The sequence below is a fragment of the Leopardus geoffroyi genome, chromosome B4 (assembly GCF_018350155.1).
Source record: "Leopardus geoffroyi isolate Oge1 chromosome B4, O.geoffroyi_Oge1_pat1.0, whole genome shotgun sequence".
NCBI classification, from domain to species: domain Eukaryota; kingdom Metazoa; phylum Chordata; class Mammalia; order Carnivora; family Felidae; genus Leopardus; species Leopardus geoffroyi.
In genome coordinates, this window is record NC_059341.1 from 13,565,378 (window position 1) to 13,592,140 (window position 26,763).

Genomic DNA, 26,763 nt, shown 5'->3' on the forward strand with positions numbered 1-26,763 from the left:
ACAGGCCCATTCACTCTGGTCTGAGAGGGCATCCTTCCTTCCTGTTTTTGCTGCAGCCTGGAAAGTGATGCCTGGAAAAAGGGACTGAACTTATTGCCCATGAAATCTCCATGACGTCAGAGTTTCTTTCCTTTTGCTCCTCACTCATCTCTTCAAAGGTGGCCCTCTGAACCACCCTGGCCCATGTCCCTGAAAGGAACAGAGTGCCTGGAATAGACCCAGCTTTACACTCCAATGTTTCCCTCTTCCATTCTACCTGCAAAAAGTCTAGACAAAGAGTTTTACTTCCTCTCAAGGGACAAGTCCAGATGCAAAGACATATAGCTTCTAGTAAACTGTGGTTGTTGATAATATGAGTATGACATAGGAGATAAACATCCAATTCCAATGGAACTAGACTTGTGCCGCATTTTATAATCTCATCATGTGTTTGGAGACCACCTTGTGTGTGACAGTATCTGTTGACGATTCTAAGATAGGATGGATAAGGCCAATGCAAACTTAGCCATTAAAACAGAATATTATATAAAAGAAAATTTTAAGAACAAGCAATTTTTATCAGCCCAAGTATAATTTTAATAAAATACAAGTGCTCCCAAATTACAAAGCTGACTCTTTAGTTTCTAGTTCAAAAGCTACTTATGACATTATCAAAAAAGTAGCAATGAAAAGAGTGGTAATAGATGTCCATTCATGTGTGCGCACACACAGACACACACAAACACACGCGCCCACTGAGACACGCATGTAGAGTTTTTATAATTACCCCTTTCCTAACAAATCAAGCCCCTAATGAGGATGGTGGCAGAAACTACAAGTTAGGAATAGGAGTTTAAATTCCTATTATACTGGAAACATGGGATTCCATTACAAAGTAAGTTCTCCCTCCAGATGCCCACACCTTAACTGTGGGCAGGTCTTCCTCAGACTTGATGCTTGGCCAAGATTCACAGCATATAGAAGGAACTTTTACATTTACCGTAGAGAGCCACCGTAATTATCCAATACTTAATGGTAAAATAAAATGCTGTTTTAAGTTTTCCCCACACTCATGTTAAATTTCCTGTGTGTGGATGGATGGAAGAAATGAGAGGAAAGGAATGGAATGAAGGGGTGAGGATAAATATTTAAATGACTGACTTTTCAGTTTATTCCAGTTTTTTACTTCACATATACTCTTCAACTTTTCCATTTTGATAACCAAAGAATGTATTTTGTGAGCCACTTTCCAAATGTTCAACATCTTCCTCCCCCATATAAAATTTAAGGTATGTAAAGACTAAAAAAAAAATTACCTTGAATTCAACTAAAAATTTTTTTCATATTTTTTAAAGGAAAAGTGAATCCAAATAATTTCTGAAAAATATGTGTCTGAGACATTGAGCCTCCCTTGAATTCATTGTGCCCCTCTGCTAATGAGCAGCAACATGCTGTTGAGTAGGATGGCCTCATATCCAGCCCAGAAGTAGGACTTAGTTTGTCAAGCCAAGCAGAGTAGTTCGATCTCCTTCCTTGGACATCGGGGTAATAAAACTCCCAAGACTTGTTTTATGGTGGAAAAGAAATACTCCTGTTCCCAGCCTTTCTCCTCCAGCTAAATGAGGATGGGAAAGCCTGAAGCCCGGGCAGCCATGTGGTGACTATGGGGAGCCAGCCTTTAAAACCAAATGACATTGTGAAAAGCAGAGAGGCGACATGCAAAGAGCTGATCCTTCATGCACTTTGAGCTACCATATCAGCCATTGCAAAGCCTGCCCTGACTCCAGACTGCTCAGTGATAAAAGCTGTACTTTTCTTTAATCATTTGAGTTGGGGGTTTCTTCCACTAAGACACAAATGCACCATCCCAGATAACAGCATATCTGTGTGTTGGCAACCATGTGGGTAATTTTAGGAAGAAATCCACTATATACTGAAAATTATGAACTTCTTTCCTTTTAAAGTTATTCAGTCAAAGATGAAATGCAGATCTGGAAAAAAAAATGAAAAATATTTCTCAACACCAAAGGTTGAATTAAATTTAAGGACACAAGGTAGTGAGTAAACAGGCCTGAGGTAATCTTTGCTTGCCAGGGCCAGGGCTTGAGTTAAGAGCTGTTTTATGACAGTTTAATTAATCTGCCCACATTTTCCCTGTGAGGGGAAAGCATATTTTAGAGGAACAGAAACTTAGGAACTGACCATTTGAACCAAGTCAGCAAATATATATAGGTTTGGCGACTTGACACTTCCAAGGTCTTTCTAACCATGGTCTAAATTAAGCTTAAAATGATTCAGTGGTCCTAGAGAAATCATTTTTGAGCAAGAACAGGTGAAACTAGGTAAAGGGCCCACTGTTGACTCTAGGAGAGTAAAGTTACCAACAATGGAAAAAAAAGAACTCGGAGATTCCCAAAACAGAAGTTCTGTAGTCACACTGCTACAGCATCATCCTCAATGGACATCCATCCAATCAATTCCTGCTTTCTCCAGGAAGCATTCCATCAATTCCTTTTCCATCCATTCCTCCCTGGAGAACAGCTTTTCACCCACTACAAATTCCTAGTAGTAACTAGCACAAAATCTGTAGCCCAAGAGCAGGTGTACTTTTAAGATGACAGTGGGGGAAACTTTCAGGATACTGAATAAGCTTGAAAGGCTCTGAGAGTTTTAGAGACAAATGGGACATCACTGCCTTAGAAACTCCCGTCTATGTCCTACCCTCAAATTTCCAGAAGAGCAAAATCAGGCTCTGAAAGTTTGTGAGATGTGTTCAAGACCGATTGAGCAAGTTGATGGGTGAATTTGGACTAGAGACCAGGTCTTCAGACTTCAAAATCTGATGTTTTTCTCTTTATCAAACTTTTTGTGGTATCTTATGTGTCAGCTTGGTTAGGATATGGCCCCCACACATTTAATCAAACACTAATCCAGGTGTTTCTGCATAGGTATTTTGTAGATTCCCTTAACATCTACAATCTCTGATTTAAGTAAAGAATATTACCTTTGGTAGGGTGAGTAGGCCTCATCCAATCATTTAAAAGCCTTAAGAGCAAACACTGAGATTTCCCAAAGAAAAAGGCATTCTGCCTCAAGCCTGCAGCAAGTCCTGCCTGAGTTAGCCTGCTGGCCTGGCCTGTGGATTCAAATTTGTAGGTCCCCACAGCTTTCTGAGCCAATGCCTTAAAATCTGTCTACATAGATAAACAAACAGATAGATAGATGATAGATATACAGAAAGTAAATAGATAAATGATAGACAGAAAGTCGATAGATAGATGATAGACAGAAAGCAGATACATAGATGATTGATGGATATATGAGAGATACATAGATTGATAAAATACATAGATACATAAATGGATAGATACCGAAATAGATATAAGTATATAAATACAACACACATGCACACACGCGTGCGTGCACACACACACACGCACACACACACGCCCTGTTGGTTTGTTTCTCTGGAGAACCCTGACTTATATACTATTCAATAAGCAAGATAGGGCAAATCCAAAATTGCCCTGATGAATATCAATAAATTGAGAGAGAATCCTTGGGATGGAAAATGGAATATATGAGCTCCAAAGGCATAGCTGTCATAAGGATAGTTCAATAATACCTGGGGCCCCAGATTCTTTCTGTTTTTCTGCTCTGTCATCTCTGGCTCCTTTTTTCTTTTTTTAAAATTTTATTTAAATCCAAGTTAGTTAACATAGAGTGTGATAATGGTTTCAGAAGTAGAACCCAATGATTCATCACTTCCATATGACACCCAGTGCTCATCCCAACAAGTGCCCTCCTTAATGCCCATCACCCATTTAGCCCCTCCCCCCCACCTCCCCTCCAGCAACCCTCAGTTTGTTCTCTGTATTTAAGTGTCTCTTATGGTTTGCCTTCCTCTCTGTTTTTATCTTATTTTTCCTTCCCTTCCCCTATGTTCATCTGTTTTGTTTCTTAAATTCCACATATGAGTGAAATCATATGGTATTTTTCTTTCTCTGACTGATTTAACTTAGCATGATACATTCTAGCTCCCTACACGTTGCTGCAAATGGCAAGATTTCATTCTTTTTGAACACCAAGTAATATTCCAGTGTGTGTGTGTGTGTGTGTGTGTGTGTGTGTGTGTGTACCACATCTTCTTTATCCATTCATCAGTCGAAGTGCTCTTTACTCTTTTTAGGCTCTTTGCATAATTTGGCTATTGTTGATAGCACTGCTATACATCAGGATGCATGTGCCCCTTCAAATCAGCATTTTTGTGTCCTTTGGATAAATACCTAGTAGTGCAATTGTTGAGTTGTAAGGTAGCTCTATTTTTTATTTTTTGAGGAACCTCCATACTATTCTCCAGAGTGGCTGCACCAGTTTGCATTCACCAGCAGTGCAAAAGTGTTCCCCTTTCTCTACATCCTCACCAACATCTGTTGTTTCCTGAGTTGTTAATTTTTGGTTCCTTTCTTAGAGGCAAGTTGTGGAACTTGAAGGTAAGTTTTGAAAGATTTCCAGTCTGTTGCCTAATATATAACTGTGCTGTTGAGCTTAATATTTGAAGGATGCCATTGATTCTATTTGCAGAGTAGGAGTGAAAAATACATCTACATAAAGTGCAGATAAGGCAATTTTTGTTTTACATTTCAAAGATGATTTGACAAGGCATGACTTACTGAGTGTGTAATAGTCATTTTAAAGCACTTAACACATCACAGAAACTTCCTTTCCCCTTCTTACTTTGTTCTGCCATTCACTTTACAGAGAAACTACCAAGACTCCTTCACACCTGGTAATGAGCATTGTCTACTTTAAGGATCTTAGAACATTGAGGGTGCAAGAACATAAAGAAGAACATCTTGTTGCAGGATGTTGATTGGTTGTTTTTGTTTTTGTTTTTGTGTTCATTGCTTATTTCACAGAAATGCTATCAGCCAGTTCTTAGATTCTGGCTTTCACAAATTCTTTGGTCTCTATCAGGTAGAGCAGCTGCACATTAGAATTGCTGGAGAGAGCTTTTTAACTACCGATGCAATATTCCCAGCTCTGATCAATTAAATTCAGGTTTCTCAGAGTATAGCATTAGTATTAGTAACTTTTTAAAATTTCCCAAGTTATTCTGGATGCAAGTAGGGTTGAAAACAGCTGGGACAGAGAATGGGATCAAACTATCAGTTAAACAAGAGCATGAACAGTAAGAATGGCAGCAGCCGTAAAATGGGTATAATGTTTGTGTGCCCCCCAACCCCTAAAATGCACATGTTGAGACCTAACCCCCCATGTAGCAGTATTTGGAGGTGGGGCCTTTGAAAGGTGATTAGGCCATGAGAGTGAAACCTTTATGAATGGTAGTAATGCCCTTATAAAGAAGACTCCAGAGAGCTCTCTTGCCCCTTGTGAAGACACAGCAAGAGGTCTGTGGGTGGGAAGCAGGCCCTCACCAAACCATGCTGGCACCCTGATCATGGACTTGCAGCTTCCAGAACTGTGAGAAATAAACTTCTGTTGTTTGTAAGTCACCCAGTCTGTGCCATTTTGTTATAGCTGCCCAAAGGGAATAAGACAGCCATCAACCCAAAGTAAGAGAGAGAGAATTTATGGCCACTCTCCTCAAAATCTCTTCACCCACTTACTTCAACATTTTATATCCTTTCCTTAAGTTGCTAATTTATCTTATTTATTGCCTGCCTTCCTCAGTAGACTAGAAGCTCCACAAGGGTGTTTCTTTACAACTGGATAGATTTCCAACTCCTAGGCCAGTGCCTGATCACATTTTATGTTCTTAACTATTTGCTGGAAAAAGGAATGAATGGATGGGAATTATGTCTGGTTTGGGAACTGTCTGTGTAGAGCAGTTGGAAAATACAATGGTGACTGAAAAGATGCTCAACGTCCTTCCTCATCAGGGAAATACAAATCAAAACCACACTCAGATATCACCTCACGCCAGTCAGAGTGGCCAAAATGAACAAATCAGGAGACTATAGATGCTGGAGAGGATGTGGAGAAACAGGAACCCTCTTGCACTGTTGGTGGGAATGCAAATTGGTGCAGCCACTCTGGAAAACAGTGTGGAGGTTCCTCAAAAAATTAAAAATAGACCTACCCTATGACCCAGCAATAGCACTGCTAGGAATTTACCCAAGGGATACAGGAGTACTGATGCATAGGGGCACTTGTACCCCAATGTTTATAGCAGCACTCTCAACAATAGCCAAATTATGGAAAGAGCCTAAATGTCCATCAACTGATGAATGGATAAAGAAATTGTGGTTTATATACACAATGGAGTACTACGTGGCAATGAGAAAGAATGAAACATGGCCCTTTGTAGCAACGTGGACGGAACTGGAGAGTGTGATGCTAAGTGAAATAAGCCATACAGAGAAAGACAGATACCATATGGTTTCACTCTTATGTGGATCCTGAGAAACTTAACAGAAGTCCATGGGGGAGGGGAAGGAAAAAAAAGAAAAAAAAAGAGGTTAGAGTGGGAGAGACAGCCCAAGCATAAGAGACTCTTAAAAACTTAGAACAAACTGAGGGTTGATGGGGGGTGGGAGGGAAGGGAGGGTGGGTGATGGGTATTGAGGAGGGCACCTTTTGGGATGAGCACTGGGTGTTGTATGGAAACCAATTTGACAATAAATTTCATATATTGAAAAAAACCATTTTAAAAAATTAAAAAAAAAATACAATGGTGACAATGCTAATGCTATGCTTGGGAGAGCTGGTCAACCTTAGTTTGGGACTTGTCAACCATCTGTGTCCTGAAAATGAGCCACACTGGAAGATCCCTCAGGAATAAATAACCTAGTACGTCGTTCGACAAGGAGCCTCTGGAACTCAAGAAGAAGGATTTCACCTTTGGCCTTTGGAGGAAATAGAATTCAGATGGTGAAGCAAGAGAGATGGTACCACACAAAAACGTGAAATGTACAGAAACTCTTTCTAAAGTGAAGAATTCACCAGAACAACCAGCTAGTGATTATCTTAAGCAAATATAGATTTTAAAACTAGCCTGGGACAAGAATAGCTTGTTTCAAAGGCCTGAAGCTGATCAGGCATTTGGGAGATAGGCTAGTGGTGGTGCCTCTCTAAGAATGTCTGCAAGGGAGAGGAGTGGAGTGATGGACAGCTTGCCCTGGGTGCTGGGCATGGGGTCCCCATCTGCAGGACATGCTAGCCGGCTGGTTGCTGAAGAAGTGAGCAATGCAAAAACTTTCATCTAAAGTTAAAAGTCTGTGCTGGGCTGCTGGAGCTACTGACATGCATTCTCAGGTTAGTTGAAGAAAAACATACAAATAGTGCCAGCAAATGGATTAAAAAAGAAAATCTAAGCTCTCCAAACATTCAACACTGTCTGTATTTGTTTCATTTCCCTTAACTTCTTTTTTTTTTAATGTTTGTTTATTTTTGAGAGAGAGAGAGAGACAGACAGACAGACTGCAAGTGGGGTAGGACCAGAGAGAGAGAGGGAGACAAAGAACCCAATGCAGGCTCCAGGCTCTGAGCTCGAACCGTGAGATCATGACCTGAGCCAAAGTCGGACGCTTAACCGACTGAGCCACCCAAGCACCCCTCCCTTAATTTCTTAATAAAATTTCATTGAAAAAAATCTAGCCATATGTTTTGAGATAGGTTTATATACCTCAGGGTGCTAAATGGGCTGAGACTGCAAGAGGGGGTCTGCTTGAGAGCCTGTCTGTGCTGAGTACCCTGATACACTGTACAGAGCACATGTCTTTTCACAATTCTGTCCCTTCGCTTCTTTCAGCAACTATGAAGGCAGCTGACCTCTGGACTTCTAGTTCTGTGAGATAAGACATCTCCTTCCATTTAAACCAATCAGAGTCAGGTTCTTGGTCACCTGCTGCTGAAAATGCCTCTGTCTTTTTCACCTAGTGAACACCTTCTCAGTTTTGAGACCCTGCTCTTGTAGCATTGATTCACTGACTTCCTTCTTAGTGCTCCAGATTTCTATTGTGGCACCTCTGCTCTATCAGCTGGACAGCAAGCCCTTAAAAGAAGGGCTTTCCCCCCAGAACTGACAGAGTCCCTGACACAACAAAGGTGAATGAATGAATGAATGAATGACCTTGGAGATAGAGATTCTCTGTAACAGCAGAAATGCTGAAACATAATTATGAGTCAAGAGAAAAAGAGAAAGGAATGATAAAGGAGAGTGTGGAAACAGGACATTAGGAGAGAACAAAATGGGAAAAATATGAGACTGTGAGTATGAGAAGCTGATATATGATCAAATTAAGGTTTATGAAAATTTCATTGGATGGGAAAGAAAAATCTCTGTATAATTGTATAAATTATTTTAACAGTAAGCCATAGAAATAACTATTAATGGCATTTTGGCATTTATCACCTCATAACGCAGCTGTCAATTTGCCTGAGTCCTGTCCTAATGGCAAGCAACTCAAAGGCAAGCCTAATGCTTGGGTCTTCATGGCATGCCCAGCCCTGAACCCAGCACATGTCCAGCACCCATTAAGGGCTGCTGAACTGAGGACTGAATGAAGACTTGAAGGCTTCAGACTTAGATGTCACACTGATTACTGAAAGCACAAAAGAAATAACCTGCTGAACATTTTATTTGAAATTATTTTTCCCCATTAAATCGAATTACTTTTTTTCTTCTTTAACACTCTCTAGCTTAACAATAACATGTAAATCATGAGCTTTTATCTTGGATTTAGAAAGTGACCCGTTAAGTAGGAAATCATGTGCTTGATACTTAAACCAGATTAACTAAAAAGGTCTTTTAGATATTGGGTTCTCTGCAATTCAACAGAAAAAAAAATATTTTTTTTTCTTAGCCAAAAGCATTGTAAAGCCAGAACTAGGGGAAAAAATTAAGCCATTCTTAGCAGTGTCTTCAGTACAGCTTGGTGTCTTATTAATGTGAACAGTATTATCCATACGCTTCTCCACATGCTATTAAAGTCACACAGAGGGGCGCCTGGGTGGCGCAGTCGGTTGGGCGTCCGACTTCAGCCAGGTCACAATCTCGCGGTCCGTGAGTTCGAGCCCCGCGTCGGGCTCTGGGCTGATGGCTCAGAGCCTGGAGCCTGTTTCCGATTCTGTGTCTCCCTCTCTCTCTGCCCCTTCCCCATTCATGCTCTGTCTCTGTCTGTCCCAAAAATAAATAAACGTTGAAAAAATAAATAAATAAAACATTTAAAAAATAAAGTCACACAGAGTAGGAGGTAAATGCATCCCTTTGTTTTCCTCCCATTTTAATGGCATCATTATTTATATTATTAATATCCTATATTTTTTCCTGTAATGCTTGAAGTTCTATATAAATAGTCATTCTTTCTAATCTAGTACTAGAATCATAAAAGCTCTCATCCTCATTTTGCAAATAGGAAAACAAAAGCATGAAATGGTTAATGCTTTGCCACGTGAGAGATTCACTGAGAGGTTCAAAAAATGGACTACAAGGACAGTTGAAAGGAAACTTCCTCTGGCCAAGTTCACTTCAGAATAAATTTTTCTGGGTCTCTTATCTCAAACCTGAGTAATAAACAGCTCGTTCTTCAAAGGGAAATATCTTTTTTTTTTTTAACATTTATTTATTTTTGAGACAGAGAGAGACAGAGCATGAACGGGGGAGGGTCAGAGAGAGAGGGAGACACAGAATCTGAAACAGGCTCCAGGCTCTGAGCAGTCAGCACAGAGCCCGACGCGGGGCTCGAACTCACGACCGTGAGATCGTGACCTGAGCCGAAGTCGGATGCTTAACCGACTGAGCCACCCAGGTGCCCCAAGGGGAAATATCTTGAACCCTTCTCCCTAGTGTAGTCTTAAATTATTTCCATCAATTTCTAAAATAATAGATAGACCACAAATATATTGGCAATACAAAATAAAATACCCATGGTAAAAATATATGAAGGCTCATAAGCCTCTCCCCTAATTTTTATTTTATTGATTCACCCTTTATTTAATAAACATTTGTTAAGTGCCTTCTGTGTGCCAAGTACAGTTTTAGATGCCACCCATTATAGATATAAAGAAAAAAAAAGATATAGCCCCTTCCCTTCAAGCTCTTCACAATGAGAGTCAGACCCATAAACATGGGGCAGTTTAATAAGTGCTCACATAAGTGAGGTAGGCACCAAGTGCCAGTAGAGGACAGGATAGGGCACCAACTGGGAACTGGTGTTGAGGATGGTGTCAGAAATGGGGGACAGAATAGGAGCAGAATGAGCAGGACATGTCCAAAGTGTGTGGTGGGGCGGGAGGGAGAAAGCACATGGCCCGGCTGCTACTGGTAGTCATAACCACAAATGGAACCACTTGTAGGGTGAAGCCCATGTTACAGATGGCTGAGTAGAGAGATAGAAGAATCTAGGTGGTCGATGGCTTCATTGAACTGAGCTGCTGAATCAGTCAACACTAAAGTCACCCTACCTCAGAGCTTGTTTTTAAGTGAAAGAATACATTTCCATATTGTCTAAATTTAAGTAGGGTTTTCTGTCTCTTGCAGCTAAAAGCATCCTAAGCGATTATGTAGAGGAGGTTTAGGGGGAAAGATAGTTCATTTCTGCACACATTGAATTTGAAATGGCTGTCGGTCCACCTGGAGATTTCCCAGGGACAGGGGGGTCTGACCGTCCTTGTCAAAACAGTCATTGTTTTAAAATAACCTCAGCATAGGGGAGCCTGGGTGTCTCATTTGGTTAAGCCTCCGACTCTTGATTTCCACTTGGGTCATGATCTCACATTCATTAGATCGAGCCTCAGGTCGGGCTCTGTGCTGACAGTTGGACCCTGCTTGGGATCCTCTTTCTCACTCTCTCTATGCCCCTCCCCTGCTTGTGCTCTTGCTCGCTCACTCTCTCTCTCAAAATAAATAATAAATTTAAAAAACATAACCTCCGCATAAACACTTTGAATATCTATCCCATAAGGATAATTAGTTGCACTTGAAGTAGCTCCATGGCATCCTCAACAACCCAGATGCTTTCTTGCCTTCCTGCCCTGCCATCTCTAGATTACTTGCTTTTATTCATAGGTTTGTTCTCTCCTCTCACAAGATGGTGACAGCAGCACTAAGCATTCACACCCCAAAATGTCCAAAGGCCAAATTTGGGCACATTTTTCCTTGTTATTTCTTGAGAGCAAACAGAGTCTCGGAGTTGATGCTCAGAGGTTGTCAGTATGTGAAGGACTCTAATCAGGGGTCTGTATTCAGACTAAGCTACACCAAGCACTACAAATGAGGTTAGCTATGTCTGAACAAGAGGATCCACCAATTAGGATACGATTTTGGAAATCATTTTTCACTTGTGAAATGAATGGTATTCAAGGTATGTAACTGATCAGCCTTTTTGCCTTTGCAAAATGAAGTATAAGAATGTGGCAAGTTCAGGGCGCCTGGGTGGCACAGTCGGTTAAGCGTCCGACTTCAGCCAGGTCACGATCTCGCGGTCCGTGAGTTCGAGCCCCGCGTCGGGCTCTGGGCTGATGGCTCAGAGCCTGGAGCCTGTTTCCAATTCTGTGTCTCCCTCTCTCTCTGCCCCTCCCCCGTTCATGCTCTGTCTCTCTCTGTCCCAAAAATAAATAAACGTTGAAAAAAAAATTAAAAAAAAAAAAAAAAAAGAATGTGGCAAGTTCAGAAATCCAACTCCCTTATAGTAAAATCCTGGATCTTGAACTCCATTTGGTCCTGGACTCTGATTAGCAGAGGGCACCTTCACCCCCTCTGAATAGAGGATTTGTTGGTTTTGCCATTAGAATATTGTTGTGTTCCTACACATCATTTTAATTGTGCAAGGGGCCACTGTGTAAAAGAACAGAAGCTGGGGAACTTCTTCCAGCTCACAGGATTAAGGAATATGCCTCTTTTGGGGCCTGCTTGGCAAAAAACATCTGTACCTGTGGCAGAATTCATGTGAAGCTTTCTTTATTGCAACATATCATCACAGAGCAGGTTGTGAATGGGTAGGCATAGCCCCTACCTGCCTCTAATAGTTGGAGGATACCAATGTTTACTGGACAATTTTGATGGTCAAAAGAACTCAGAATAACTCGTAACTCCACTACACCAAGTTACTTCTCCCTACAGAGACTCAAGTATTATACATCCAGGTCAGAGGAGTCCTGGTAGAAGTTCAGTCATAAGAACAATCTTTCCTGCAGACAGACCTCCTGGAATCCTAGGAAAGGGCCTGAGAATGAGAGCCTTCTGAGAGAGCCATGGCTTCACTCCATACCAGGGTCTAATCATTTAGTCTTTTTTGTCCATCGCTGCTTCAGGTGTGTTTCTCCTGAAACACCCAGATGAGTCAAAAAGGCAAACAATTCCCAGATAAGAGGACTCTTACTAGTTCAGGGTATGTGCATGGATGCTCCCCCTCAAGTTCTTCCTTAAATAGCCTCCCACGTACCCTTTATGGGGCTTCTACTGCACAATTTTCTCACGCCCTCTATTCACCATCAGCACTTCCTGGCCAGCAACTGCCCAGCTCAACACCTCCCCTTATCTCCCCCTAGGTCTCCAGAACTTACCCACTTTATAACTGAAAGTTATACTTTTCCCACCATCCCCAGCCCTTGGCAACAAGCACTCTGTTAGTATGAGGACAACTTTTTTAGCTTCCACATATAAGTGAAATTATAAAGTATTTGTCTTTCTGTGTCTGGCTTATTTCACTTAACATATGTCCTCCAGGTTTATCCAGGTTGTCACAAATGACAGAATTCTACTCTGTTATATACGTGTGTGTGTGTGTGTGTGTGTGTGTGTGGTTGTATTTTCTTTATCCATTCACCCATTGACAGACACTCAAATTGTTTCTATGTCTTGTGTACTATGAATAATGCTGCAGTGAACATAGTGCAAATATCTCTTCAACAAAGTGATTTTATTTCCTTTGGATATGTACCTAGAAGAAAAGATTGACGGATTATATGGTAGTTCTAGTTTTAATTTTCTGAGGAATTGCCATACTGTTTCCCTTAATGCCTCTACCAGTTGACATTCCCATCAACAGTGTGTAAGTGATAAACATTACCTTTTCTCTTCTCCTTCTGGCTTTTTGATAACTGCCATCCTAACAGATGTGAAGTGATATGTCATTGTGGCTTTGATTTGTATTTCCATGATGATTAGTAGTACTGAGCATCTTTTCATATACCCATTGGCCATTTTTACATCTTCTTTGGTAAAATGTCTATACAGGGCCTTTGCCCATCTTTTAATTGGGTCATTTGGTTTTTTGCTATTGAGTTGTATGAGTGCCTTATATATTTTGGATATTAGCCCCTTACCAGATATATGGTTTGCCAATATTTTCTCCCAATCTATAGATTGCCTTTTAATCTTATTGACTATTTCCTTTGCTATGCAGAAGCTTTTTAGTTTTATGCACAGCCATACCTTAAAGATATGTAGGTTTAGTTCCAGACTACTGCAATAGAGCAAATAGCACAAAAAATGAGTCAAATGAATTTTTTTGTTTCCTAGTGCATATAAAAGTTAAGCTTACACTGTACTGTAGTCTATTTACAGTGTGCAATAACATTATGTCTAAAAAAACAATTCCACACTTTAATTAAAAAATACTTTATTGCTAAAAAATGCTAACCGTCATCTGAGCTTTCATCACATCATAATCTTTTTGCTGATAGAGGGTCTTGCCTCGATGTTAATGGCTGCTGACTGATCCGGGTGGGGTGCCTGTGGCAATTTCTTAAAATAAGACAACAATGAAATCTGGCACATTGATTGGCTATTCCTTTCATGAATGATCTCTCTGTATCACGTGCTGAAGTTTGAGTGCATTCTACCCATTGTGTATTCTTGGTGCCTTTGGCAAAGATTTTTTTGAACATACATGGGCGACTCTTAAAAACAGAGATAACTTTGAATTAGCTCTAATGACAAGTGTATATATATCACATTTGAATTTTTATAAGAGTATGCATTGTTTTATATAAAAAAGTATTAAAGGCAGTTTATGATTTCCAAATTGCAGTACATTAATTACCCTTAGTAATAAGTAATGTACGACACATCTTTTTGAGATTTGGTGCTTTAAGTTACAGAAACTGATTCTCCTTATGGGGGTGGTCTATTTGAGGGGAAGTTTCTCTTTTTCTGTGGACAACCAAATTATGCCAGTGTATTTAGTTTCTAACAGTTGCCTGAGTTGTCATTTTCTCTTTAACTAAACGGGGGATACCCACAAACCATCTTGCCACAACAAAATCATAAACACTTCCCATGGCAGTCCTATGCCCCTTGTAGAGACTCTCCCCCTTCCTCTAAATTCCCAAATTTCCAAACTCTCACCTCCCCTCGTACAGAATTACAAAACCACGTGTGTCAACCTCACATCAGGAGTGTTAACTTAGTGAGCTCTATTTTCTTTGGAAAGGAGGAACTGTGAATGTAAAACTAAAGGCAGTTCAGATCAGGTTAACATGTGTCCTTGGCTGGGGGAAAAAAACCACCTCTAATTTACCATGATTAATATAGCACATTCTTTCAACTAGCCCCTGTGGGTCCTGGAGCAGAAGAAATGTTCATTTCCAGCATACCCAGTGAGTAGAATAGTGGAATTTTTTTAACTGAGGTACAATTGCATGTTATATAATCAAGAGAATGGAAATTCTAACACTACAGATCCAAGTATTGAGGGAAAATGGGTCTAATCAATGAATTGGCATCTTTTTGGTAGCTCTTTGGTGTGACACTCCAGGCCAGTGACTATGAACAAAGTAAACCTTGCTCTTTTGTTAACCACCTGTGAAAATGAGGGCAAAAGATCAAGTAGGTCATGGGCAGATTGCCAGATTCTCTCTGATGAGCTAGAAATAGACGCTGCTCAAAAGTGAGCTGACCTCTTCCTTTTGTACTTCTCTCCCTCCAACGTATGTACACCTACTTAGTATTTATCATTCTTATTTGAATTGTAAATGCCAGAGTAACCTCACTTGAAAATTATGCTTTAAAATTTGATGAAATTATACACTCAATTTTTATTTCATAGCTTGGAATATATATGCCCCTCAGCTCTAAATTTTCCGAAAATTTTGCATTTTTACCATTCTCTGTAGTCTTTTATGGACAGTCTCCAGTAGTCAAAGCTGTGCAATGTAAATTTTCATGGTGTTATGAGGATAATTTATTTTCTTTCATTCTAAGAGAAGCCAGGAAGCTATCTCTTTTCCAGTTGGGATGAAACTGAATATCTGGATTGGAAAATTCCTAAGTACACTGGGTATATCATGCACTGTCATGGCACTGTGTTTAACGTCTTTTGAAAGTAGAAACCTAGTGTAAGAAATTGTCAGACCCTAAAATGAATGGGATGGAGTCCCCAGCAGCTTATATCCCCCCTTGTTGGGAGGTAGGGGGCATGAAAAGGAACTAGAAAAGTAATATTTGCATGGATTTATAAGTTTTTTCTATTAAAAAATTTTTATATAAAATCATCTGCCTAGCAGAGAACTTCCTTAATAGGATATTTGTTTTTATACGTAGTCTAAAATTGTGTTCTCTTCTATTTTGGCCCATAAGAAAAGGAAGGGAAGATTTCCTTATAAAGAAATACAGGAAAACTGGTTTGTACCAGAAAATGGAAATGCAGTGTAGCAGAGTTGCTACCAATAATGCTTATAGAAGGGGGATATGGAGTTAACAGTGGGATGAGGGATGATAGATGTTCACACACAGGTTTAAAATTTGCTTCTAAGTAGTACTAGCCTCTGCAGATGGTACTCTCAAGGATCAACTTCAAGATAACTTTAAGACATTAAAAATAAAAATAAATTTGTTGAATGAGATCACTTGCCTGTAGAGGTGAATAGCTCCAGGAGCTTTTCTGTTAATAGATATCCAGGAGTCTCTCCAACACCAAATTCAAATTAGCGTGGCCTTGATGTAGCTCCAACAGAACATGACTGGAATCTGATTCTAACCAAGGAAGCTGAAACCCAATTAATTAAACTATCCCAGGTCTTAACAAAGACTGTGCCAAGAAAAGAAGGGTGGGCATGGAGCCTAGACAAGGAGAGCTGAATAAGCAGCTATTTAGTTATTGGTAGCATGAGTTCTGCACTGGCCAAGGAAGTCTTGCTTTGACTGGTTGAATTGAGCTTCCTATCCGCTAAAAAGGTTACCCTTAGAGTGGAAATGATTCAGATTTCTTACCTCCACTGAGTCTTAGTTTCCCCATCAGTAAGAACAGTAGGAGATAAGTTCCAAGAGGCAATAGGATATACTTTGTATAGGATCTGCGGGCCACCATGAAGACGTGATTAATATTTTAGGGAACCGCAGAGGCTTCGGAAAGTTTTGAGTAGAGGAGTGATTGGGATTATCAGGAACTAACATTGCAAAAGGATTAGAAGTATCAAATTAGCTAATCCACGTAAGGCCTTAGCACCATGCCTAGTCTATTAATAGTGCTCAATAACTGGTAATCATGATTATAATTACCATACTTCAGTGATGCTATCAAAGTAGCTCCTCTTCACCAAGACTAAATCATGAAGAAATAGAAAATCTGAATAGACCTATAACTAGTAAGGAAATTAAATCAGTAACCAAAAAACCTTCCAACAAAGAAAAGCCTTGGACCAGATGGTGTCACTGGTGAATTCTACCAAATGTGTACAGAATTAACAGCAACCCTTCTCAAACTCTTCCAAAACAAATTGAAGAGGAAGGAACACTTCCTAAATAATTCTGTGTGGCCAACATTACCCTGATACCCAACTTAGACAGAGGCATTGTAAGAAAAGAAAACCAGAGGCCAATATCCCTGATGACAATTGATGCAAAACTCCTCAACAAAATCATAGTAAGCAGAATGCCATCCACATGTTAAGAAGATTACACCATGACAAAGTGGGATTTATCCCTGGAATCTAAGGATAGTTCAACATACAAAATAGCAATCACTGTAACACACCACATTAACAGAATAAAGAGGAAAAATTATCATATCAATTGATTCAGAAAAAGCACTGACCAACTTTAACTGTCTTTCATGATGAAAATACACAACAGAATAGGAATAGAAGGAAACTACTTCAACACAATAAAAGCCATATTTGAAAAACCCATGTTGTGCTCAATGGTAGCATCAGACCCAATGATGAAAGACAGAAAGTTTATCTTCTAACATCAGGAACAAGACAAAGATGTTAACTTTTGCCCTTCTATCCAACACAGTATTGTTGAGTAGCATTCCAAATTCCGGTCAGAGCAATTAGACAAGAAATAGAAATAAAAGGCATCCAAATTGTAAAGGAAGAAGTAAAATTATCTGTTCACAAATGATATACTCTTATATGTAGAAACCATAAAGATTACACACACACACACACACACACCATTAGAAGTAATAAATGAGGGGCACCTGGGTGGCTCAGTCGGCTAAGTGTCCGACTCTTGATTTTGGCTCAGGTCATGATCTTATGGCTCATAAGTTTGAGCCCTGCATTGGGCTCTGCACTGGCAGTGTGGAGCCTGCTTGGGATTCTCTCTCTCCTCGTCTTTTCCTCTCTAACCCTCCCACTCCCCCACTCTCACACACACACACTCTATCTCTCTAAAAATAAATAAATAAATTTTTAAAAAGAAATAATAAATGAATTCAGCAAAATTGCAGAACACAAAACACATGGACAAAATCAATTGTATTTCTGTACACCAACATGAGCAATCTGAAAAGGAAATTAAGAAAACAATTTCATTTACAATAGCATCAAAAAGAATAAAATACTTGGAGATAAACTTAGCTGAAGAGTCAAAAGACTTTTATACTATAAACTACAAAATATTGCTGAAAGTAATTAAAGAAGACACAAATAAATGGAAAGATAAACTGTGTTCATGGATTGGAAGACCCAATATTGTTAAGATGTCAGTACTACTCACAGCAGTCTAACTAGTCACTGTAATCCCTGTCAAAATCCAAATGATGTTTTTTTGCAGAGGTAGAAAAAAAAATCCATCCTAAAATTCATATGGAATCCCAAATAGCCAAAACAATCTTGAAAAGGAAGAACAAAGTTGGAGGTCTCACACTTACTGGTTTCAAAACTTACTACAAAGCTATAGTAATCAAAACATTGTGCTACTGACATAAAAAACAAACACATAAACCAATGAAATGTAATAGAGAGTCCAGAAATAAACCTTCATATATATGGTGAATTGACTTTTCACAAGGGTGCCAAGATCATTCAATGGAAAAAGGACAAATTTTTCAACAAATGGTGTTGGGAAAATTGGATACCCACATGCAAAAGAATTCATTTGGACCCTTACTCAAAATGGATCAAAGATCTAAATGTAATAGCTAAAACTATAAAACTCTTAGAGGAATGCATAGAGAAAAAGCTTGATGGTATTAGATTTGGCAGTGATTTACTGAATATGACACTAAAAGCATAGGCAACAAAACAAAAAATAGACAAATTGGACTTTGTCAAAATTAAAAATTTTGTACGTCAAAGGACACTATCCACAGAATGAAAAGGCAGCCCACAGGATGGGAGAAAAATATTTGTAAATCATATGTATCTGACAAGGGATTAATATTAAAAATATTTAAAGAGGGGCGCCTGGGTGGCGCAGTCGGTTAAGCGTCCGACTTCAGCCAGGTCACGATCTCGCGGTCCGTGAGTTTGAGCCCCGCGTCGGGCTCTGGGCTGATGGCTCAGAGCCTGGAGCCTGTTTCCGATTCTGTGTCTCCCTCTTTCTCTGCCCCTCCCCCGTTCATGCTCTGTCTCTCTCTGTCCCAAAAATAAATAAACGTTGAAAAAAAAATTAAAAAAAATATTTAAAGAATTCCTATAATTCAACAACAACAAAACAACTCAATTTTAAAAAAAAGGCAAAGGCCTTGAATAGACATTTCTCCAAAGAAGATCGCAAGTGACCAGTAAGCACATGAAAAGAAGCTCAATATCACATTAATCATTAGGGAAATGAAAATCAAAACCACAAGATACCACTTCATTCCCATTATCATAGCTATTGTCAAAACAAATGAACGAAAACTTTAGAAACAAGTGGTGGCATGAATGTGGAGAAATTGGAGCCCTTGTGCATTGCTGGTGCATTTGGTACAACCACTATAGAAAACAATATGTCCATTCCTTGAAAAATTACAGATAGAATTACCATGTGACACAGCAATTCCACTTCTGGGTACATACTCAAAAGAATTGTAAACAGGGTCTTGAAGAGATATTTGTACATGCATGTCCATAACAGCATTATTCCCAGTTGCCAAAAGGTAGAAATGACCCAAATGTCCATTGACAGATGAATGTGTAAACAAAATGTGATATATACATATGATGGAATATTATTCAGCTTTAACAGGGAAGGATATTCTGACATGTTTCAACATGGATGAACCTTGAGGACATTATGCTAAGTGAAATAAGCTGGATGCAAAAGGACAAATACTGTCTGATTCCACTTACATAGGTACTGAGAATAGTTGAATTTCTAGAGACCGAAAATATAGGGGTGGTTGCCAGTGGATGAGAAGAAGGGTAAATGGTGAATGGGGAGTTAGTGTTTTATGAATACAGAGTCTGAGTTGGAGAAGATGAAAAGAATTCTGCAGATGGATGGTAGTGATGGTTGCACATCACTGTGGATGTCCTTAATGCGACAGAACTGTATATGTAAAAATAATTAAAAATGTAAATTTTATCTTATGTATATTTTATTATAATAAAAAAAATGTAGCCCCCACTTCCTCTGAGTTCGTACTCTCCAACAGATTTCTGGTTATCATTTCTCTTTGTGTATAATTTTCCTGTAGAGAAAATAAATGGATGGCTTAGTAAGCCCTACCCTGACAATCCTCCAGGCTGACAACTAAACGGTCATTCAGATTTATACATCAGGCTCTTGTAAGGGTGGGTATCAAGGAACTAGGTCTTACAGAAGGATGACTGCAAAACTGTGTTTCTTGATGGCATAACGGAGACTCAGACCCTAAAAAGCAGTGACAGCCTAAGCCTGGGGTCTAGGGATATCTTAGCTACCACTTCTCTGTCTAGCAGCAAAACCAGCCTGTTACTAAAAGCAATGGTGTTTTCAACTCCAAGATAGGCCCTGTTTCCCTTCCTTTTTATAAAACTAAATTTTTTTCATTTTATTTATTTGAGAGAGAGACAGAGCAAGAGTGCACAAGCAGGGGCAGGGCAGAGAGACAAGGCGGGGAGAGAGAGAGAGAAAGAGAGACAGAGAGAGAGAATGAATCTTAAGCAGGCTCCACACTCAGCAAGGAGCCAGATGCAGGGCTCAATCCCATGACCCTGGGATCATTATCTGAGCTGAAATCAGGAGTCAGATGCTTAACTGACTGAGCCACCCAGGCACCCCCCCTAAAACTAACTTTTAGTTAAAAATACCCAGGAATGATTTCCCAAACCACAGTTACCTTCTCTTCCTGTGTCAGGCAGGCTACTTTGTTGAAGTAAGAACTAGATAAAACTTACCACTGCTGTAGAAAGACTTGCTTAGTGTGGGAACTGTGTCCTTACACTGCCAACATTTAAGAGAGAGGGAGGGAGGAGGAAAATAGCACCGTTCAACTAGGAAGCAAAGTTTAAAAGAATAAGGTAGAACCCCTTCTTCTCTGTATATTCCAGCCTCCCTTGTCTTCCCAAGGGTAGGAAAGGAGTCTCTTCCTTGTGCTTTTATGGTGTCTATTGTTGACCCATAAACCTTCTCATATTGCATTAACACCACCTGTTTACTGTATCTCCCACTGGAATGGAGGGAACTTCATAAACTCTGTCTTCAGTCTTTATTTCCTCAGAGCTAGGGCTGTCCTGGCACACAGTAAGAACATGATAACTCTTGGCCAGAAAAATAAACAGCATACTGCTGTGTTTCATTAACTCTACAATCCCACCAGTTATTAGACACTTCAATTGCAAGACCACCAAGAAAGAAAAAAAATTACAATAGAAGAAAACCAGGAGCCATAAAACATTCCAATTTTAGGGTTGTTATCACCTTGATTGCAGGCCTGGAACATGGAAGAGATAGCCACAAAAGGATTGAAGACTAATTGATATCACTTCATAAATATAGATATGTGCACATACATCTACACCACCAAAAACCTGCTTTTTTAATTAGTTCACTTGGCCTCTCTATCTTCAGCTTTTCCTCTCAGACAAGGCATTGTTTCAGATTTTTTAAAATCACTTTCTTGTCTGAATACCAGGTAACTAAAAACAGATAGAGGGACTTGTCCCCATTTCTTAGCTTTGGTTATGTTCTGAGGCTCAGCTCTAAAAAAGAGTATTATTTGTTGTTTCCACCAAGGCAGCTTAAATGATGAGGATCAGTGTATCACAGTGGGAAGTACTTTTGCCTCCAGGCAAGACTATAATAAAATAAGCTCATTCGTCATCTGCCGAGGGAAAACATGTCACTACAAAATTACTAGGTAATGAAAAATCTGGGCAGTCTTATGGCACTTTTAATCAGAAGATCTCAAAACAGTCCCACACTATCATCAACAAAGTCTTGTCATCAGCAGGATGCAAAGTGGAAAGTGTCCCTTTCCATTGTGTTATACACCATGAATCTAAGTTGTTTTTTTTTAAAGTTAAGCAAATGAATAAAAAGCAAATAATAATGATGATGATTATATACATAGATACATTTACATATAAATACACATACACACACATGAAATTTTAATTTAATTGCATGTCTAGTGAGATCATGGACGAATATTTCATTGTAAATCCTCAAGCACCACACCAGTAATAATAAGGATCTGGGCTTCAATCCTGGCTCTTCCTCCCTTCATGACCTTGGGCAAGTGTCCTACCATCTCTAAGTGTCAGTGTCCTTATTTGTAAAATGGGACTCATAAGGATATGCACCTCACTGTAACTGGGGTCCATGGAATATTCCCTGTAAAGCAGAAATACGGTGAGTGCTCTATAAATATTAGCTCCCCGCTACAGAAAGAACTACAATAGAGGCCCATTTACCATGCCTGCAGACCCACTTTCTCCCCGACAGCCCGGTCTTAGTTTCATAATGTTTTCATTTCGCCACTGCCAGTTTGGTCTCACTTCCCTCCCCACCCAGTTTGGGACCTGGGCAGCTACTGAATTTACGACCGTAGGGTCCATTCTTCTTTGCCCCATCCACCTCACCTTCCTCTCTTCTTTCTATGTATCCCTCAGGCCAGAATTGTTATGATGACCTCAGCTCCAGTCTTCTCAACTTTAATCCATCCTACATAGCTGTACCTGTTCATGAAATCCTAAGCATGACATTTCTCTGTTCAAAATTCTTAAAGCTTCCCTACTGCCTACTAAATTCAGTTCTGACCACAGCATTCAAGACATCCCACTTTTGGCTTCAATCTACCTTTCCAAGGTACCTCTCCAGTTTAGCCAATCTGATGTACCTATCCCTATGCTACATTCCCCCACATCATTTTACTCACACAATTTTCTTCTATTGTAATGTCTTCCCCTTCGTCTCTACCTTTAAAAATCCTAACCCACCTTCTAAAAAACCAGTCTCAAATTCGACCTCCCCTGCAATGTACCTTTCCAACCTCCTTTCAACTGTCTCATGTGTGTCTTCTTTGGGACACTTATATTTCATCTTGCACTGAGGTTGTTTCCATCATAAGGCCTGCCTCACCTCTGTAGTCTATCCATGCCTTTGCTCATACTAGTGGGCAATTAATATGGATGTTACTCTGCTGTGTTTAATTGGTTATATTTGAATACACGTATTTACTTTGAGTCCCTGTATCACAAATGCCACTAAAACAGGAAGATAAAATAAAATCAACCCTTTGTATGTGCTGCTGTATTTAGCAATATAGGGTGGGCCCTAGGTTGCTGGAATCAAATGGTACATCATTGGTTCCTTTAACATACAACAAATAAAAACTTGGTCATGATGTCCACTCAGCTAACTACAGTACACTAAAAATATCTTAATCTGCATGTGTATATAAACTGAAAATTGACCAACAAATGTTTTGGTTTTTGTTTATTTTTTGAGGTTTTGATTTAGTGGTGCTAAGGGAAAAACAAAAACAAAAACAAACCATTACAGTTCTTGCTATAACAGAGGGTTTGGTGAAATCCTCTGTCCAATCTCAGAATAGAAGGATGTAGAAAATAGAGCTGAGCTTCAGTAATTTAAGATAAGCATGTAAAATATCAAATGAAACTATTTTTAAAAATATGTTTTAACCCTATCTTCACTGTTTTGCAGTTTTCAATGCTAATGAGTCTTCTTGGTGAGCAAGTCAGACAAAATATGTTAGACTAGATGGAAAAAAAATGATTTTTGAAAAATCAGAATGTCTTAGTAATGGATCCCCAAATAGTTCCCAGTTTTTTAAGTCTGGTCCTAAGCTTCTTGGCCAGGAATATAACCGAAAAATGCTCAAGAGGTATCTCTAGAAAACACTATTCAAGAAATCCTGCCTCTTGGGATTACCAAGAACTTTGACATGGCTGTGCAGCTAAATCCAATCAGAATATTCAACAATTAAAAATTCAGTAATGCCTCTAAAAAAATAGATAAATATATCAAGACTATGCCTTTTAAGAGCAGCAGCACTTTTTTTTTTTTCAAATAACTTCCTTCTCCTGCCTCTAAGTCTTGGAAAACTGTCAGAGGAACACCCATATTATGAATAGTTTTATAGGTCGCTTCCTTTCTTTACTGCTCTGCACAGGGTTCATCATTTCCAAATTTTCCCAGACTGCTTTGATACCATGTGATTCCTTTTAAGTAGGGGCAATTTCTTAATTCTGTGATCAAATCTTCTATATTGTGGGTTTTCATATAAATAAATTCATGTACCAGTTAAAGAAAAGAAAAAGCTTTCCCAGACTACCTTACCCTTAATCTTTTATTGAGACACCGTTGGCTCTGAAGCACCATGGGCAGTTAATTAAAGGCCAATTTTGGCCATTATTAAGGCCCCAGTGCTTATTGTCATTGCTTCCCTCTACATCCTTTAAGAACCTTGTTAGAATTTAAAAGGCTTCACACACTTCCTCTCACTACTAAGAGTTCCCCTCAACATCTTATTCACTAATAACATTAACCATGTTTGTTTCCTGAAGGAATCCACCAATGATCAGAACTCTCCTCCAACACTATTCCTTCTATAACAGCATTGGGAAAACTCACCGCTGGTATTTCAATAATTGATGGTCTGGGGATAGAAGTCTGGAAAGTAACTGCTTCACAGTCCGATTTACCTTCTAAGGACCCAGACAAATCCTCAGGGGTCTCAGCAGGCTGGTTGGCACTGTGATTACTTGAACTCAGATTTGCACTGCCATTTCTCTCTGAACTGATGCTGGAATCTCGCCTTTTCTCTGGAGTTCCTTCTTCCCCTCTCGAGCGACTTGGGTGCTGGTCTGCTTTGGCCGTGGGCTGAACATAGATGGTGGAATGAGGATCAGCTGTGCTGGGCTGATCAAAGGGCGCATTCTCCCTTGTATTCCCAAAACAAGCAAGCAGAGCTGAGCATGGAAATGGATGCATCCTTCTAGATGGAGATTTCAGTCTCTTGGTGAGTCTTGCTTTCCACGTGGACATGACCTGCAGTGAAACATTGCAAAGTTCAAAGTGGGGGAAACTTTTCCAGGGATTCAGATCACCTCCGGTTTCCTTCTAATAAGTATCTCCTTGTCTGAGAGAAGGACTTACTAGTGGTTACTCCTAAATACAAAATTAAGAGATGGCAATTCCACCCTCCCTAGGAGTCACTTAGCAGCCAACTCCCCTTCGGAAGCATCCATCCCATCCCGGGTGATTTCACGCTCTTCCTTCCTTGATGCCGTCAGTGGCTAAAGAAAGCTGCCTGTGAGGCATGTGTTGGCTTGGGTTACAGTCCCAAGGCCGGGCAGACGCTCCAGTGTAAGGTAGTGCCAAGTCAATAGACAGTTGCTTCAGGTTACCTTGGAGGCATAAAGATAACGTAGCCTGATAGCGTCCACCATAATAGCGTTAGCCCGTGTATCAATAACATCATAACAGCAACATAACCTTCTTCGGTTACCCCCTTCAAATATTGATTCCCCCAAACAAAACAAACACCACCCATTTATCCATCACAAACGAAGACCCCCAGAGGGTCCTCGACCCTGGCAGCTGTTTCATTATTAAAATAGGAGGTATGTTTGAATCTTTTGTCTGGAGAGATCCATGTTTTTGGGGATTAATGTCACAGGGACTTATCTGGAATTTTCTCCAAACAAGCTTCCTGGCTTCAGGATCCACATTACTCCTTCTGGTAACTATAAATGAGTCTTTGTTAATTTGCTTTTTCACTACCTATCTAGGTCCTTGATTAATTTTCAACAACACTGAAACAAAAAACTAATTAGCCCAAATGAACAATTAACACAAGTATTATGTGTGAATGCATGTTCCATTCATTTACTGTATATATTACTTAATTTTAGGAAATAACCCCCTTTGGAACATAGATCTTCTATTTTTCAGTGCATCAATATGTGAATGGTGAAAAATAACAAATTATAACCATATTCTAAGAATACGCTCAAAATTGAGATTTTTCCTTAGCCAAACATCTGCTAGAAATGTTAGAGAAATATAATACTGTAATGGTTTTACCATTAATAGTGACTTTCAGATCAAGATTTCAGGGTATATTACCCATTCTAATTTATTCATTTTCTCTCTCTTTTAATTTAATGTCAAGATGTTCTTTTAAGTCCAGACAGGTGGTGGATATTATAGCACTAATCCTCCATTTTACAGAGACAGAAAACAACTCTTTGAAATTTCAAGAGACTAATGCTAGGTTATACTGTTGAGAAGGGCTGGTAGAAAGTCCGAGATCACTGCTCCCTATCTGATCTGTGAGTCTCATTCAACCTGACAGTCATCGACATAACAGCTATACTGGGAACATTGCTCTGAATGGGCAGTCATAGCCAACATACACCAAGTCAGATATGCTTGAGGAAGGCAGATACAGCATCAATGCAGACTTTGCTTTAGTCTTTACCAAAATTTAGAAATAAATGAGGCCTCTGGGTGGCTCAGTTGGTTAAGCGTCCAACTTCGGCTCAGGTCATGATCTCGTGGTTTGTGAGTTAGAGCCCCATGTTGGGCTCTGTACTAACAGCTCAGAGCCTGGAGCCTGCTTCAGATTCTGTGTCTCCTTCTCTCTCTCTGCCCTTCCCCCACTTGTGCTCTGTCTCTCTTTCACAAAAATAAACATCAAAAAAAATTTTTTTTAAATAAAAAGCCACCATTTTTGAGAGGTTACCATGCAGCAAGCCTGTGCTAACTTAGGTATACCAGATTTCCCAGTCTTGAGAGATCATTCTCCTTTTAATATCCAAGTACAAGCAGTGTAAACCCCCCTCCCCATGATAGCAAGAAGTCCAGGCTTTCAGCAGACTCCCTCACCAAGTGTTTTGTCTCACTTCTACCATGGTTGCTATCGTCCCCTCAGGCAGGGTGACTCCAAGATGCGTCCCTCACATGGGGCCTTCTTGGTTCCCTCTCTACCAAGTATGTTTACAGTCAAGCGAATATGTAATGATTAACAATGGTTTAATGGTTTATTGAAGGCTTGTGGATGATAGGAGGAATTAAAGAGAAGTAAAAATCATTCCTAAACCTGGTCTCATTCACTCATTCATTTATTCCCTCAACTACATGCCAAGCACTGTCTAGAACTAGAGAGACAACAGTTAACAATGCAGCTTTCAAGTGGCTACAGTTGGTAGACT

The 26,763-nt window shown here is 39.7% G+C and overlaps 1 protein-coding gene across 1 annotated transcript in view; it reads right to left on the reverse strand.

Annotated features, from left to right (window-relative positions):
- The window catches only part of FAM107B (family with sequence similarity 107 member B), a 240,552-nt gene extending 215,960 nt beyond the window's left edge, over nt 1-24,592 (reverse strand). Inside the window, exon 1 of the mRNA XM_045466404.1 lies at nt 24,182-24,592. Within this exon, the coding sequence (XP_045322360.1) occupies nt 24,182-24,592 (411 nt within the window). The remainder of the gene's footprint in view (nt 1-24,181) is intronic.
- Nucleotides 24,593-26,763: the final 2,171 nt, after the last annotated feature.